This window comes from Grammomys surdaster, unplaced genomic scaffold (genome assembly GCF_004785775.1).
Source record: "Grammomys surdaster isolate TR1022 unplaced genomic scaffold, NIH_TR_1.0 958, whole genome shotgun sequence".
NCBI classification, from domain to species: Eukaryota; Metazoa; Chordata; class Mammalia; order Rodentia; family Muridae; genus Grammomys; species Grammomys surdaster.
The window spans coordinates 4575063-4592696 of NW_021605377.1; the positions used below are offsets into that span (position 1 = coordinate 4575063).

The 17634-nt window shown below is 40.8% G+C and overlaps 1 protein-coding gene across 1 annotated transcript in view; it reads left to right on the top strand.

Annotated features, from left to right (window-relative positions):
* Ntn4 (netrin 4) overlaps positions 1 to 17634 on the top strand; it is a 112037-nt gene that overhangs the window by 67258 nt on the left and 27145 nt on the right. Inside the window, exons 4-5 of the mRNA XM_028783049.1 lie at positions 7519 to 7645; positions 9933 to 10121. Coding sequence (XP_028638882.1) covers positions 7519 to 7645; positions 9933 to 10121 — 316 coding nt within the window. The remainder of the gene's footprint in view (positions 1 to 7518; positions 7646 to 9932; positions 10122 to 17634) is intronic.

The window sequence follows — 17634 nt, forward strand, 5'->3', positions numbered from 1 at the left end:
GAGGACAACATATAGAAGTTGGTTCTCTCATTCCACCACATGGGTTTCAGAGATAAGATTCAGGTCACAGCCTTGGCAGGCAGCATCCTCTGAGCCATCTCACCAGCTCCCGAGTGCTGTTGAAGGGCGAACTAGCTTGGGAAACACCAACATCATTTAGGGATCACTCTGAACAGGCTTGGGCCAAGTGGATCCCTCAAAATCTCCACTCTGGGTCTTACAAACAGAATTGTTCAGGGGTTAGGCAGGGAGCTCTGCAGTCAGACTGCTAGAATTCAAGTCATTGTACCACCTTTTGAGGCCTTGACACTTGGGCAAGTTATTTAAGCCTTCTGGGTCTCAGTTTAATCAGTTCGAAAACTAGGCAGTACCTATTATCCCTGCCTTCTAATAAGGTTTTTGTGTGAACCAAGTTAATTAATATTCATACGGTGCCTAGAATGACGTATGGCACCTTGTACAAGCCGTCCAATATAATCACTACTATTGCTGGTATTTATCATCGTCCCACGGCAGACCCATGTTGCAGTATGTCCCTCAGAGACACTCGGGGTGTGACCCGTCACAGCCTTTACAGAAAGTCCCCTGATCATGCCGAATTCCCAAATAACTGTATGGATCTCATGCCCACTTCACAATTGCTAACTTCAGCCTTCTAAGCAGTTTCAAACAAATGGCTATGGTCCTCGGTACTCTGCTCAACACACATCAACTGAAGGAAAAAATAGTGCGTATTTTCTGATAACCCAGTAACTAGACTTTAGTTACTGGAAACTCAAAGAAACTGAAGCCACTCTTCCCTGCGTTTATATTCTAGTGGAGAGAGATAAGCATTCGGTTCTCACACCGAGCACAAACCGCTTAGCGCTTCCTTCAGAAATTTGCATCGACTCCATTCAAGCTTTCTCCCAAATGTCAGTCAAGGACTGGTCTTGGCAAATTAGTGAAGTAGGCAAAGTCTGTCTTTGGCTCCTTTCCTCTCCGCTTAAGACATTCCTTTCTGTTCCTCCAGGAAGTCTGTTCTTCCCCCCAAGCAACTCCGTCGGCACTTGTAGGACTAGGAGCAGAGAGTTATAATCTCTGCTGATGGAGATTTCAATAACTCTTTAAGGTGTATTTTTGTTAAGAGCTCTCCTGGACTCTGACACGTCACTAGGGCTGGAAGACTGAATCTCTGTGAGACACATCTCAGCGTCCAGGAGAGATGGAAAGAACAGTCTTAAATATGAACCAGCTTTTGTCCTGGGTTTGTAATCTCTTTTTTTTTTTTTTGTCTTTCCTATCTGCACAGCCCATGATTTCTGATACAAGCTGTTGTTGCTAGTGTTCTGGTACAGACCAAAGACTAAACCACACAGCTGTTTGTTTCCCTTTCCTTCTTCCTGTCTGTGTTATTAGCCACAGATTGGGACTCCTTCAACCTCTCTTATGTTCATTAGGACAAAATGTTTCAGGCTCCTTTTCCACCAAATTCATTATGACCTTCCTTCTTCACCACAGAACTCTGACTTCTGTTGAATTAAAACATGCAGTCCTCTAACTGGAAAGGGCGCATTTTTTTTTTTTAATGGAAAGACATGCTTTCTTGCAGTGCTTTCTATTCCTAGGTTGTGCTGTAGCATTGCTGTGCATGTTTTTGCCCCGTGTAAGAAGAGCAGGCTTCAACAGGCCAGCCTGTTATTAGAATTCATCTCTTTCCATGCATAAGAAGCTCGTTCTTTTAGAAGCTAATCCTTTTCCCTAAGAGGGATATGCCATCTCCTCAGAAATTAATCAGTTTTTCTTCCCATTTAGTCTCACGAGGCCACACAGTATCTTTCCTCTCTCTAGGTAATTTGTTAGAGCTAAGCAGAGGCCCATTAGAGAGCCGCAGCCATTATTAAGGGTGCACGCTTCTTGGCTCATAGAATCTTTTCTTTTCACACACTTTTTTTTATTTAAAGTTTTAATGATGGTATGAAACAATATTCATTTTCTACTCATACTCAAAGCTGCATGGTGATGATAAAAATCATGCATATATATATATATATGTGTGTGTGTACATATATGTATATGTATATATATGTATATATACATATATGTACACACACATATATACTTATATATACATATACATATATGTGCACATACACACACACACACACACACACACATATATATAATGGACAAGAAAATTGCTTTACTTTTGAAATTAAGGAATTTTTTTTTTGGGGGGTTTTCAAGACAGGGTTTCTCTGTGTAGTTCTGGCTGTCCTGGAACTCACTCTGTAGACCAAAGGCGTGTGCCACCATTGCCCGGCCAAAGGAATTTATTAATATGAAATTATAAAACATGTTTCCCATTGACTAACACTATTGTTCTCTATAGAATCTGAACAAAAGACTCTAAAGTGGTTATAGTTTATTTTTTTCCTCAGAAGGTAGTAGGAAGCCAATTATGCCAAACATTCTCAAAGACCTTAGCATGAGTCCCTCAGAACATTAGCCCCTCTTGATATGGTGAGAGTCCAAGTAGAATATCATCACTAGATAACAAAGTGCATGGCTACCGGGGAGAAATAATTAGAACCACCCAGAGTCTAACATGGCTCAAGCTGTCCCTGAGCCATGGGAAGGGAGCAGGTAGAAAAAACAAGAACAGAGAAATAGCAGTGACCAGAACTTACTGTATGTAAGTCATAGCCAACAGACGAGTGGAGTCCATCTTCAGAGACGTCCTGTTCATTCATTTCTTCATCTGTGCTACATAGGGCAAGAAATAAGACGCTTATGGCTCTTCTGGGTTTCACACCAGGAGTTTCTGACATTGATTGGGCAGCAGAATCCTCTGATAGCTCATAAGGATTGTGTCTGGCTGCCTACAGTTGAACAACATCCAGAGTATGAAGAAGCAGGCCTTGATAGCACATTACTTTTTTTTTTTTAAGGCCGCCAAAGGTTTTTAAAGATCATTGAAGACAGTCTTCCATTTAATATTAAAATATTCTATAATGTCTTGGAGCTGCAGAGATGGTTTAATACCTAATAGCATATACCGCTTGAGCAGAGGATCCAGGTTTGGTTTTCAACACTCATTTGGAGGTTCACAACTGCCTGTAACCCCAGTTTCATGGGATGTGGTGCCCACTTCTAGAGTCTGCAGACACCAGAGCTCACAGGTATACATACCTATGCATAGACACACAGATATATACATAATTAAACATGAATTCAACCTTTTGTTTAAATCTATATTTTCAAATCAACATACATATAAGTGGTTGTTCAATCACATGTGTTTGCTACTGTCTGTGACCAGGTTCCCACCACCTCATGGCATGCCCAGTGTCCTCAATCACATGATGCATGACTTCTGAAAGCCAAAAGGAACCAATAAAAAGAAACCTTATTATCCTAGGTCTGTGCTCTGATACTGGATCTGAAAGGCATTCAATCATGCCTCATTTTTTGTCTCACCGAAATTCTTATGTGTGCAGCTTTAAATATAAAAAGGAGATGTTTTCCTTTTCTTTGTCTGTTTTGTTTTGTTTTGGGAGGGTGGTTTGGGGACTTCTTCCTTCCTTCCTTCCTTCCTTCCTTCCTTCCTTCCTTCAGTCCTTCCTTCCTTCCTTCCTTCCTTCAGTCCTTCCTTCCTTCCTTCCTTCCTTCCTTCCTTCCTTCCTTCCTTCGGTCCTTCCTTCCTTTCCTTTTTCTTTCTTTCTTCCTTCCTTCCTTCCTTCCTTCCTTCCTTCCTTCCTTCCTTCCTTCCTTCCTTTCTTTCTTTCTTTCTTTCTTTCTTTCTTTCTTTCTTTCTTTCTCTTTCTGGATTTTTGAGACAGGGTTTCTTTGTGTAGCCTTGGCTATCCTAGAACTCACTCTGTAGTGCAGGCTGGCCTCCAGCTCCCAGAGATCCTCCTGCCTCTGGCCCCCCCCCCCAAGCATTAGAATTAAAGACATGTGCCACCACCATCACCTGGCCATCTATCTGGTTTTAATATACAATTACCGTAGCAAAACCGCACAGCTCATAATGAGCACACTGGTCCAGTCAGTCCTCCAGTGACTTGTTCTAAGTTTGCACATGTACCTTCCTGTGAGGAATGTGCTAAAAATGAGTAGAAAATGGATTAATATTAATGGTAAAAAAAGATTTGCATGTAATTATAAAAACTTTGGCAGGGCACTGATAATGCACACCTTCAATCCTAGCACTCAGGAAGCAGAGGTAGGTGGATATCGGAGTCAGAGGCCAGCCTGGTCTACAGAGTAATTTCCAGACTATCCAGGGCTATACAGAGAAACCCTATCTTAAAAAGGAAAACAAAAAATAAACCAAAAAACAAAACAAAAAAAACCTTTGGTCATTGAAAGAAAAAAAGTGTTCTTAGCATTAACAGAGGAGTTTGTAAAACCTCAACAATATTCAGATTACCTCCTGGGTAATTAGAAGTTGTACTTTGTGGTCAATACGCATTCCCTGTTTGTCATTTAGACGACAGATACCACTGTCAGATGCAATCTTCCTTGCATAACTCCATTTCCTTACTCTTTACCTAGTTCGTGTTTATGGACCAAATAGGCGTTATGTTTAACTTATTACTGAAGTTTCCTTTCTGCTGTTTGTCCTCCGAGGAAGACCTGGTTCTCCTAGCACATTGTTCACGAGCATCGAATAGTGGGTGATCTTTCAAGCTTGAACAGCAATAGTTGTATCGCTGAGGAAGGATTTCTTGTCTCGAACTGTCTGGGTAATGATTTACAGCTATTTTGGGTAATTCTCAAAATGACAGCTCCTTGAATTTTTCTATGTGCAGAAAAATTTGCTGGCCTAGCATCCTCAGACCCTGGGAGGTCCATCTGAGTTCTTGGCAGAAAGGAATGCCCCAGATGAAACAGACCTGTCGATATGATCCTGAGATACATGTGAATGTTTGATGAGGTTACCCCTGAATGTCTGTGACCTCCTGAGGCCTAGAGTTAGTGAGACAGAATAACCTATGAGTTGGGAGAATTTATGTATAGGCTTTGGACCTTCCAAGGTTAAACTTGATAAGAACTCTTGGCAATAGTTGAGTTCCCATAAAGACAACTAACAGTACCATTTAATGTCGCCTCCATATAACCGTTGATAAATGGATGCTAAAAGAATTTGAGAGGATACGAACGAGGAACAAAAAAAAATTACCATTTAAAATTAAAATACAAGTCGTGTCACTGGATGTTGAGAGACATAAGCTGGGGTAAGAAACAATAAAAGAGGAAGGGAAAGAAAACTATACTACTAGACAAGAGGAAGAAAGCAGAAAGACGTTTTCTTCAACGTGAAGAAAAGAGAGTGTAGTTAATACACTTCTCAATTATTTCTTTGCTTAAAAATCTTTAATGTATCCGCATCATCTGCAGGATAAACCCCAGACTCGCTGGGCTGACGTTTGGAGAATGTCATGCTCATTCTAGACCAGGTCTAGCTCTTGAAGGCATACTCTGGTTTATTTATGAACTGTTCTCTGCCCGTCACTTTTCAAATCTCATCATCTTATCTTCCATCCATGATGAAAATCCTGTGTGGCCTTCCAGACCCAGCCTCAAGGACTGCACCTGCCCACAGATTCCCTGACATCTTGGGTTTTCTTTGTTTCCTTAACCAGGGAAGCTTCCTCTTTTCAGCCTGTGAGAAATTCATCCCATCAGGCCTCATGCCCTTCATAATGCCTTCCACAACTGTCAGACCTATGATGAATTCTAAACCTTTGAATTCCAACGTTTCCCTTCTTCTGCGTGTGTACTGCCTTGCTTGCCATTTCTCTTTGCTCCAATCACACCATATCCTGTCCTTTATAAAAAATTATTTTTATTTTTAATTATGATTGTGTGCACACTCACATGTACCTGTGCACACACAAGACTTCAGGTGCCTGCAAAGTCCAGGGGTGTTGGATTTCCCTGGAGCTGGAGTCACTTACAGGCAGTTGTGAGGTCTCTACTATGGTTGCTGGGAATCGAACGTGGGTCCTCTTGAAGAGCAGGATATGCTCTTAACAACAATGCCAACTTTCCAACAATCCAGATACCCCCCCCTTTTTAAATGTTTATGGGTGTTTTGACTGAGCCATCTCTCCAGCAACAGCCAACTCCTCATCCTTTGTTAAAGAAAAGAAATGTTATGTGTGGAGAAATGGTTCTTCACTTAAAAGCCTTTGGCTTTTCCAGAGGACCCTAGTTCAGTCCCCAACACCCAGGTCAGGAAGCCCACAATAGCCTGTAACTTCAGATGTAGACATCCAATTCCCTGTTCTGGGCCCTGAAAGCATGTAAACACAGGTGACATGCAGTCACATACACACATAAGTAAAAATAAATAAATAAAAAGGTGACACTTAGGGTACCAAACTCAGTGTAGCATAGTGATTGCCTGCTCTAGATCATCAATAAATGTTCACCGACTGATGGACATGATTTACTACCTTTATGATGAATTACTTTAAATACTGTTTTTCAAGAAAAACTTGCAGATTCATATTTATAAACCCCATTCAGAGTTGCTTCACAAAGTTACATATCTGTGGCCACTGTATCAGTTTCCAGAGATATATTTTGTTACTGGGCTCCATGGTAACTCTTCCTAGGTGGTACTTGATGATCCAAAGAGTTTTTTAATGTTATCAATGGAAGAAAGCCAAAAATATTTTCTTAAGAATTTTGCTAAAGCATTTTTTTTCTGCAAAACACACTATTTTAGATAATAACCCTCAAGAATTCAGTTGTTGGGACAAAAGAAAAACTCACTAATTATGGCAAAATGTATTTAAAGTTGAAGCAATATGTTTTGGTCCTTTGATTAATTATACTACTAGGATATATATTTAAGAGAAATAAAGAGTTATACAAATTATTAGCTAGAGAGCTATTCATGGTAACACTGGAAATATCAATAGTTTAAACCTTTGTAATAAGAAAGTACACAAATAAACTGTTTATGCTACAAAAGACTCTATTATACACAAGAATATTTTAAAAGGTACATAGATTTTATTTTTTTTTTTGGATAGGGTGCTATGGATTGAACCCAAGGGTCTTTCACATGCTAGGTAATACTCTACCACTTAGCTACATATTCCTAATATATTATGCAGAAAAGGTCTTTCACTGCTTTGAAGTCACTAAAAATATTTTTTTCAAAATTTTATATCAATAATTTTTAAAGATTACAAGTTTCTAAATTTTCTTTGGTAACAATGCATTACTTTGTGCTAAGAATGTTTTTAATTAAGGATATTAAAATTAACTTAAATACTTAGCCAATATTGCAGAATTTCTCATTGGGCCCATATATCCTATAGTGAAGAAAAAGTATTGTTTCTTCCTTTGAACTAATCACAAGACAGACTAAAAGAATTTTTCCGCATGCTAGCTAACTTCTTCCGAAAAGTGAACTAGTGTCTTACAGATAAATGGTATGAAGAAGGTGAAGGGAGAATTTCCTTCTCCTTAGAGCTATTGCCCTTGCTCACGGCTTTTACTTAATGTTGTCTGTAGGTCCACGGGAAGTGTATGTGTAAGCACAATACAGCAGGCAGCCACTGCCAGCACTGTGCACCATTGTACAACGACCGGCCCTGGGAGGCAGCGGATGGCAGAACAGGGGCTCCTAACGAATGCAGAAGTAAGTCGCAACATCCACTCCTCAAAGCCTTCTTTGTAGAGTAAACTTATCTTTGAATTCCTTGTTATCTCTTGAAACTCAATATAAAGTGGAGGGTGACAGAAGCTACATACAAACATAGCCCGTATCACTGCCCAGCGTGACTCCAACCATCGGAAACAGTCTGCAGAGCTGCCAACAGGCCTGAGTAGCCAAGAATGTGCTGTCTATTTGCTTGGACACTTTGTGGGACCTAAATGCTCCCCTTGAGAACATAACACGATACAAACATGAGTGGACACAAGGGCAACTAAGGATTACAGTGTCCGACTACTCCTGTGGCTGTGATACTGGATGATAATCATGAAAACAACTCTTTAAATTCAGTTCCCAGAACAACCCAGTAGAGCAAATGATGTTAATCCTGTTCTAGAAATCAGGAAACCGAGGCTCAGTAAGTTTAAGTATCTTGCCAGAGTTAGTAAAGGGATGAAGACTTGACTCATGTCTTCAGGATCCTATTAGATACTTTCCCTCATGGTATTATGGTCTCCTTTCATGGATGGATCAGACCCGAAATTAAACCAGGAAGTCAAGAATGGGATTGCTTGACTAAGACTAATTTTGGATTTGCATTTGGAGATTAGATACAGGAGGACAGGACATGGGAAAGAGAATCATTTCTCTAATTGCAGTGTAAAACATTCAGAGGCTGGTCCAGCTGCAGTGTGTTATCCCCCAAGTGGTCAGATGTTCTGAGAAACACACACACGCTCACATCCCAAGCCTGTTTTATGAAGACTTCTAAATCTAGTGTCTGCTCATGTTTGTATCACGTCAGGGTCTCGAGGAGAGCATTTAGATCCCATAAAGTATGCAAGTTACCAGCACGTTTCTGCCTACTCTGTCCTGTTGGCAGCTCTGCAAGCTGTTTATACCGTGAATACAATTCTGAGAAATCTCTTCCCATACACAATCTGGAATCATAACAAATTTGTCTCTAAGAAATATGAAGGGTTTCCTCTAAGCACAAATATCAAATTACCTTATGCCTTTTAAAGACACAGAGTCTGGGAAAATATTATGACACATTGAGGAAATGATAAAAAAAAATTGCACTAGCTTTTTCAAATACAGTTGACTTCCAGGGATGTCTGGATTCTTATTGTAAATTACTTATCAAGAGAATCTAAAGAATTTCTCCTAGATTCCTAGAGTGCCATTCTGGTCCTTTCCATGGAAACCACTGCATACCTAAGTACACATAGACACAGAGACGTGTCACTTGGCGCTAAAGACTGTTAAGCTTAGAGATAGCATTGAGAATTCATTACACAAGGAACACCAAGGCCTCCTCTATAAATGGATGTTTCAGTACCAGACTTCCTTATGTCTGTCAAAATGACAACAGCTGAGAAATGTGACTTCAGAGAAGATGACTTAAACAAGGCCTAATGGCTCAGGCCTGTAACCTCAGTTACTTGAAAAGGCTGAGGCAGGAGAATCCTAAGATCAAAGGCTGCTGAGACCACATGCTAGTACTCTATGGTTCTCTCCATTTTGTGCAGTCCAAACTCCCTGACTCAGGAATGATGTGGTCCATGACAGTGACAGGTCCTTCCACAGCAATTACCATTATGAATATTTCCACAGGTGTGCTGAGGCCAGTTTCCCAGGTGATCTAGACTGCCCAGTTAATAATACCCACCTTCACAATGACCTTCGTGCATATATGAACATTTTAAAATACCAATATATAATGAAAAATGAAAGTCTAGAGAAGAAGTGTAAAATAAAAGAGGTACCTTTATCAAGGGAAAGAAGATAGTTCTTTTGGTTTATTGTTTGTTTGGTTTGGGGGTTTTAGGTTTTGAGTTGTTATTGGTTTGTTTGTTTCATTTGTTTTGTTTTGTTTTTTTGTTTGTTTGTTTGATTGGTTGGTTGGTTTTTGTTTTTTGAGACAGGGTTTCTCTGTATAGTCCTGGCTGTTCTGGAACTCCCTCTGTAGACCAGGCTGGCCTCAAACTCAAGAGATCCACCCACCTCTGCCTCCCGAGTACTGGGATTAAGGGCCTGTGCCTCCACCACCACAACTGCCCCAGCTGCACTCCCGTACCGCCATTACCACCACCCAGCTGATGGTTCCTAATATATCCCTTTTTTGTATTGTTTTTATTATTGTGCTATACACTCTTGAATAAATAAACAACATTTAAATTTAACGACAATTTTATCCTATTCTGCCGTCTTGACCGTTAGAGACCCCGCTGCAGTGTTTTATGTCCCTCTTATGCTGTTTTATCGCCAGCCTGCAAGTGCAATGGGCACGCAGACGCCTGTCACTTCGACATCAACGCTTGGGAGGCGTCGGGGAATCGCAGTGGTGGTGTCTGCGACAACTGTCAACACAACACTGAGGGACAGCACTGTCAGCGCTGTAAGCCCGGTTTCTACCGCGACCTCAGGAGACCCTTTTCTGCCCCTGATGCTTGCAAAGGTAAGAACATTCACTGTGCCTAAGGCGATTTGCGCAAACAAACCTTACCATCCTTTTCTTTGCTAGCCCGAGGGGGAACGGTTATGAAATCTCCAGACAATACACTCGGAGATATCAGCTAATTTCTTATCGATACGTGCCGAGAATTTTTGATCTGTTCAGTCAAAACAGCCCAATATTCATCAGGGGACTCTACCATCTTGCTCCTGATAAGAACTTTCCTTAGCGCCACTAGAAAGCAAGGCTGATGGGGGTGCGGGGGATAAAGAGTACACAAGAATCAGAAATATGCTGATGAAATAGAATGGTCACTTACACTTGGGCTAGGCTGACCTTGAACCCCCGAAAACCCCTGGGTTCTCACGCCATTGCGAACGCACTGCAGTCGGCCCTGCGCAAACCTATTCCATTATCATCATGAATTCAGGGCGTAACAATTTGATGCTATTTCTTAAAACACTGAATGCACAGGCTAGGTTCTGCCCCTCTGCAGGCATGGCTCCCGGAAGTTTCTTCGAAGAGAGAATAGAATTGTTTAAAAGGTCTGCCTCCTGTGTGGATTGCTCAGGGCTAATGTGATGTGGGCATACGGAGCCAACGAATCGTCTGGTGGGATGAAGAACTTAAACTACTTTGGAATCTGCATGCCTCGTGACTAGAAATTATTAGACCAGAGAAACCACTCGTCTATCAATGGCAGAGGCTCAGGTTCTGGCTTAAAATCAGTGACTGAATGGGAACACTACAATAGGAAATGAACACATTGGGACACCACCCCTTTCTTTTTTTAAGGAAAAAAAATTGCTCTTTAAAAATGCATATTTTGAACTTCTGGGAAATGGTGAAATCTCATGAAGTTTTATGGGTTTCTTGTCGCCAGCTTTGTCTCTTAAGTAGGGGAGGGAGGAACCACATAGCTCACGTGGTCTATCAAACACCAAATCTGGACTTGCCTCAGAGTGTTTGCTGATACTATACATGCTAATTTGCCCCAGATCCTTGTGTGTATTCAGACTCTCATTTTAACAGGTTTCTGTGTGAGATAGTGAGTAGTCAGCACATACAGTAAAACACCAAGAAATGGAAACTGGATTTGTAACTGCTGTTTGTAAGCTAGAAAATAGGAAATAATGTATAGGGTTTCTGTTTGATTTAAAAAATGCCTTATGTCAAAAATATTTGCATCTGGAGCTGCAGAGATGGCTCAGTGGTTAAGAGCACTAGCTGCTCTTTCAGAGGTCCTGGGTTTGGTTCCCAGCACTGACTAGCCACTCAGAGTAGCTAACAACCATCTGTAACTCCAATTCCAGAGGATCTGATGCCCTCTTCTGTCTTCTGTGGGTACTACACACATGTGGTACATACACATGCAGGCAAAACACCCATACACATAAAAATAAATAAATCTCTTTTTAAAAATTGTTATATCTTTGAAGTCCACAGTACCTTGGGGACTAAAACAAAGAATTCTTATCTCTACGTGCTGACTAAAAGAAGTATATACAAAATCACTTCAATTTGGAAAATGTTTAATTCTACCCCGTTTGTACTAGGAGTGTTTAAAGAGTGTGTATGTGAGTATCCCATAGCCTCAGACCACTAGTACAAATTGTCAAAGATCAAAATGCATTACCCAGCAGATAAAAGAGGGGAGAAAAAAGAATTTGTCACTAATAACCTAGATAGCTCTTCTAGGAAATCAGGCAACATTTTTCTAGCGTGTGTAACATCTACTTCAGATATGATATTCGTTTATGTACCTAATATGTTCAATTATTTGTTCACTCATTCATTCATTCATTCATTCATTCATTCATTCAGTGACTATCTATTGAGGACCTATTATGTACTGGGAGCTTAGGAGGCATCAGGGAACAAAACTAAAGTCCTTGCTTTGGGGGAGCATGGATTCTCGTAGGGGAAACAAGCAGAAAATATAAACGTATGTGATGTGGGAGAATGCAATACGTGCTGGCCTTGTCACAGCAGGGAGACTAAGCTGTGGCTGGTAGCATGGAGAGTGGGAAGCGGAGGGACAAAGCGCCATATTGGAGGATAGAAAGGAGGCGTGGCTCTTGTCACTAGGTAGGTAAGGTGAGCCAAGGTTTGAAGACAATGAGGAAAGTGGCTAAATATTTGACTGAGTGCAGAATGTTCTAGGGAGAAGGAATCCCTGTGTGTCCTCTGTAGCTATGAACTCTGGTGATAAAGCCGATGACACAATCTATTGTGATTGTGATGTGCAGACTCACGGGAGGTACCCTGATAGAGAATCACTATACTTAGATGCCTTCTCTCCATCACTTTCTGCTTCACTTTAATGGAATGTAGTATCAAGAACACAGGTTGAGGACTGGAAAGACAGCTCAGTGGTTAAGAGCACTGACCACTCTTCCAGAGGTCCTGAGTTCAATTCCCAGTAGCCACATGGTGGCTCACAACCACCTGTAATGGGACTTGATGCCCTCTTCTGGTGTCTCTGAAAACAGCGACAGTGTACTCATATACATAAAATAAATCTTTGAGAGAGAGAGAGAGAGAGAGAGAGAGAGAGAGAGAGAGAGAGAGAGAAAACTGGTTGATTAAAAGGAAAATAATCCAGAGTATTTCCTTGTGTGGCTCAACCAACACGACTTTACTCAGAATAACAATTTTGTTATATTTGTTCTGAGTTTACCAAGGCAGAACAACAGCCTGCCCTCTGTGTGTGGTCCCGAGATCTAATCTCCTTGGCATCATCTGGTTGCTACTTAGAAATGCAGAACCCCGGATTCCAACCCAGAGAAAGTCAAAATTTTACTTTAACAAGTCTTCATCTGACGTAGAGGTTGAGAGGGCTGTAAGCTGCTTTCCAATAAAGGTTAAAACTGTTCAAGGACTCTCTACAGCTAAATTGCTTAAATGAGCTAGCGAGACTATCTGCTTAAACCAACATCCAAATAAAACCGAAGATTTTATCTATCCTTGTCTGCATGTAAACTTAGAATTTTTAAATCCATTTTAAGAAGTTTACTGAGAGAGAAAAACAGAAATCTAGATTCATGTGTTTGAGCTTCAGTGGGACACTAATTCCATGAAATATTAGTAGAAACCACAAGAAGGGGTTTCAGTTTAGGACGTGAGCTCACTGAAGTCTTCTTTACCTCAAGACTCCTCAGTGCTTACTTTGGTGCTGTTCACTACTGCTCTTTTATATAGTGACTGTATACAATACTTTGCTTGAAAACATTATTGTCCCCCTTGCCAGTCACTGTGGTAATTGCCAGGTCTGTAAGATGCCAGGGTCTTCCTAGAAAAGCCTTACCCACTTGATGGGGAGAAATTTACAGTAACAGGTCATATCAGGACACTGAGGTGGCAGTGATATACTAGTCCTGGCTGACACCCAGGGAGTGCACAGGACTCTGTTCACTCTCCAAAGGGCTGAGCATGAACCAGCTCACTGAACGTTTTCAAAAGTGCTTTCTATACGCACCACTGTGATCTCTGGGTTGTGAGAGGGAAGATGCACTCACTGCGCGCCTCAGGGAGAGGGTGGGGAGAGAATGAGCAAAGTTTGAGAAAGACTTCCTCAGGAAATCCCCTGTGGTATTTCTTCATGGACTTTTTTTTTCCCCTCTGAAACTATTGTCCGGCTTTCCAATTCAGTGAATGTCCTTGGCTTTGGATGGATTATCTAAGAAATGAAGCAACATGCTGCTTATAGCAGCTCCCATACATTTAGTAGGAGAGTCACCTGGTCACCTCATTGCAAATAGAATGACATTTACTCCTGGAAATCAGTTCTCAGGTTGGCTAGCTTCCTGCCCAATAACCAAGGATTTGTTGGCTCCATTAATGTTCGAGCACTTTTGTGCCTCTCGCTCTCCTGGTGTGCTAAATGCAACAGGGTCTTATTTGCACACTATAGTTGATCCACCAACTTAATTTGTTGATCCATCAAACCTGAATAAACATGGCCCTGCACCGAATCTGACAGTCAATATATTAATTCCTGTGAGCAATTAAATCATCTGTTTTCACTTCCTCTTCATTTCAACCTTAAGCAGAGTCTACTGTGGGACTGACTGTCCACCACACTTTTCCAGGCCAAGAAATCACTTCTGGGGATTCCTAAGATGTTGTTTGTTTATTTAAGACAAGTGTAGATCATTGAAACTGAATTTATTTACACAAGTAAGGAAGTGTTTTTCAAGGACAGTGCATTTAAGGTCTATAAACACAGGGGAAAATGTGAGTCTCCTAGCTGGAGTTAGGGCTAAGAACAGAAACAGGCTCAAACTAAGTGGTTGCTAAGGGGAGAGAAGAAGGGAGAGTTCTCCCTCCTCTATGGACTGAGCTACTCTGAGCAATACTGTACTTCCAAAGGAGCATAGTCCCTTTTGAAGAGACCTCTTTGAAACCTCTGGACTCTTAGGTGACTATAACTCCTGTTGGTTTGGCTATGGCAGGTGCACTAAAAATGGGAGATTAACCCATGTAACATCCAGTGGGGTACTGTCTTTCAGTGGAGTAGGAGAAGAGTCCTAACCTGTAGCATTTTGCAGTGTCTATGGTTTTAATATTCCCACTTTAGCTGGTTTCAAGCTACCAGATTTAAGGATGGGAGATACTGAAGACGGAGCTTAGAGACCCAATGTTTTTCATTAGGAAATCAAATAGGCTGTAAGAGAGATGGTTTCCATCCTTTGCACACTGTCTAGAAACCTTCACCGATCACCAGGTACAAGCACCGCTCTCTGTGGTCAGAGACTGGATGTGGATCAGCTCCTGCTGATCTCCTGACTCTGAAAGTCCAATAGGGAAGTGAAAGTCCAATAGGGAAGTGATCCAGAAACGGAATACTTCTGTACAAGCGTCATTGGTGATTCTGATCTAACCTCTCCGGCTCCCTGCTGGGCTCTAAAGACCACTGCTTACATCAGACCTAGCTCTGGGGCCAGCCACCTTCACTTCCACCTTAGGATGAAAGAGTCTGAGCTAACAACCACCTGTAATGTAAGCTCCTCACTGAGTTAGCTGGACCTCCTGCAGAAAACCTGCAGTTTTTGTCTCCCAAGAAAGATGTTTAGCATAGGACCTGGTTTTGTCCAAGAAAATCTGTGAAAGAAGTTCCAAGATGTCCATTTTCTGTTTAACCATTTCAGAATAATTATCTGGAAATTCCAGTCACCAAACCTCTTCTTATTCAAAGGATATAGATGTTGTGTGTGCATTTGTGTGTGTGATTTATGATAAACCTAGCTTACCACCACACGGACATTTCCTTTTGTTCTATATTGGCCTGTTTTGGAACAGTTCAGCATTGAACTACTGTAGGTACATTATTGTGCTGGCACTGAAGTAATTCTTGAATCCAGTTCCTCCCAGAGTTTCTCCTTCCCCAATCCCATCTTTTCAACACTAGAGATTTATTGAGTGTTATGTGGGTGGAAAGTTGACTAGGCATAGACTATTGACAGCCGTCCTATGATGCTTCTGTACACATTTTCCTCACTTTCATAGAGCATGTTTAAAACAGATGTTTGAACACATGCCTTGCAGGACAAAGTTAGCTCTTCTTAGGATTCACCCAGTTAGATCCTCTATAATAGCTTTTTTTTAATGTCAAGAAACTCATTTCTAACTATGGCATAGTCATTCTCAATATGGAAAGCAAAGCAGCAGCCAGAAAACAATATAGAATACCAAAGTAGCAACCTCTAGGATGGTTGGCATACCCTTCCTTCATCCTGAGGGGCCAGAATAAAAGCAGCCTTTTAGGAGCAAGTGAATAAAAATAAACTTGTTCTCTCTGCTCTGACCCCTAAACCAAGTGTTTACTAAGATCCTATCTGGCTCCTTAGTTACAGTTACCTACTCCAGAGAGTCTGTCATCCAAACAGCTTACCCCCCACTCCCCCTAGCTTCCTCCCACACTCTTCCTCCTGGCTTAGACCAAAAGAACTCAGTGCACAGAAGAAATGTATGTGCCTTGGGTGGGTGGCCATTTTCAGATCTTCAGAGTCTATTCACATAGCCTGCTCATATGATAAAGCTTACATATTTCTCTTCACTTGGATCTCTGTCAACTACGTCATTTCCTGCTCTTGTATACCAAGTCTTTCCTGTCCATTTGCTTAAAGGTAAAAATTTCACATTAATGAAATCCAGAATGCCTCACCATGACCATAAAACACAGTTAGGGACCCGAGACAACCTCGGTTTTCAACTCTTGAGCCTATGTCCAGGGCACTGCTTCTCAGGTGCCAGAAAAATCTCCTGGGACAGTAACCCCCTGGTGGACTCTTCCTTTCCAAGGACAATTTGGCAAAGCCATATAAGTTCATTTTATGGTGTACGAACAACACATGCGTCTCTGTTTTATTCTGGAAGCTAGTTCAGATGATTCCATTGTAGAATCAACATGAAGTAACTGTTTTTGAAAAGCAAACCTTAAATAGAACCAGCAGCATGGCAACTTTTTATTTTTAATCCAAAAAAGTAAAACCAGAGGAGTAAGAAGATGAAAGAAATGGAGAAAAAAATCAACATAGCATAATGTAGTAACCATACTATGGTAATTCTTTTAAAAGATTAAGTAACGTATTAACATTTATACTCTCCCTATAAGAATCATTACAAACTGATGAATAGAAGTCAGTCAAGACTGGGTGTGTGGCACTCACCTTCATTCCAGTACTGGGAGGCAGAAGCAGAAAGATGAGTTCAAAGCCAGTCTGGGCCTCATGGGGAGAGCTTGTCTCAAAAAATAATCATAATAAGCCTGAAGATTTAGGTCAGTAGTCGAATATTTGCTTGTGGTTCAATTCCCAGTGTATACACATACACACTCATTCATATGAATATATGTAACTACTCACACACATTCACATGCATGCATGTACATACTCATGCATATACTCACACATGTACACACACACACGCACACACACACAATCAACTTGGAAAGCAATAAATGTTAATAAACTCTCTACAGTGTCTCTTAAAAAGAAAGTAAAGTTCTTTGGATAAATAAATCAGATACCATTTTACACTTGATAAAGATGATAAACATTAAGTAACCAAGCAAAGTATATCCATATCAAAATCTTCAGAAAATCTGGACAAAATTGGAAGGAAGGAAATGGGATAGTGTTGAATGACTGCCGAGGGTAGGCACTGTGCTGGACAATGGCAAAGGCTACTTACACAGCAATCACAGGCTAAGCACTGTCAGCTCCACTTTACAGAACAGGACACCAGGCTTAACCTGACCACACGTTTATCCAGGGTCATACAGTTGGTCAGTAGCAATCCTGGGTTTTAGACCCAGGTTAGTCTAACTGCAAAGACCTACATGAAATCAATGAATTACAAAATTCTCAGGAATTCTTCTCTATGCCATGAGCTATTGGAAAACAAATTATATAGTTACAGTTTTATAGTTATTAAATACATATAACAATGTATATTATTAAAACAAATATATAATTATATAGTTATAAATTTATATATTAATTATATTTTATAT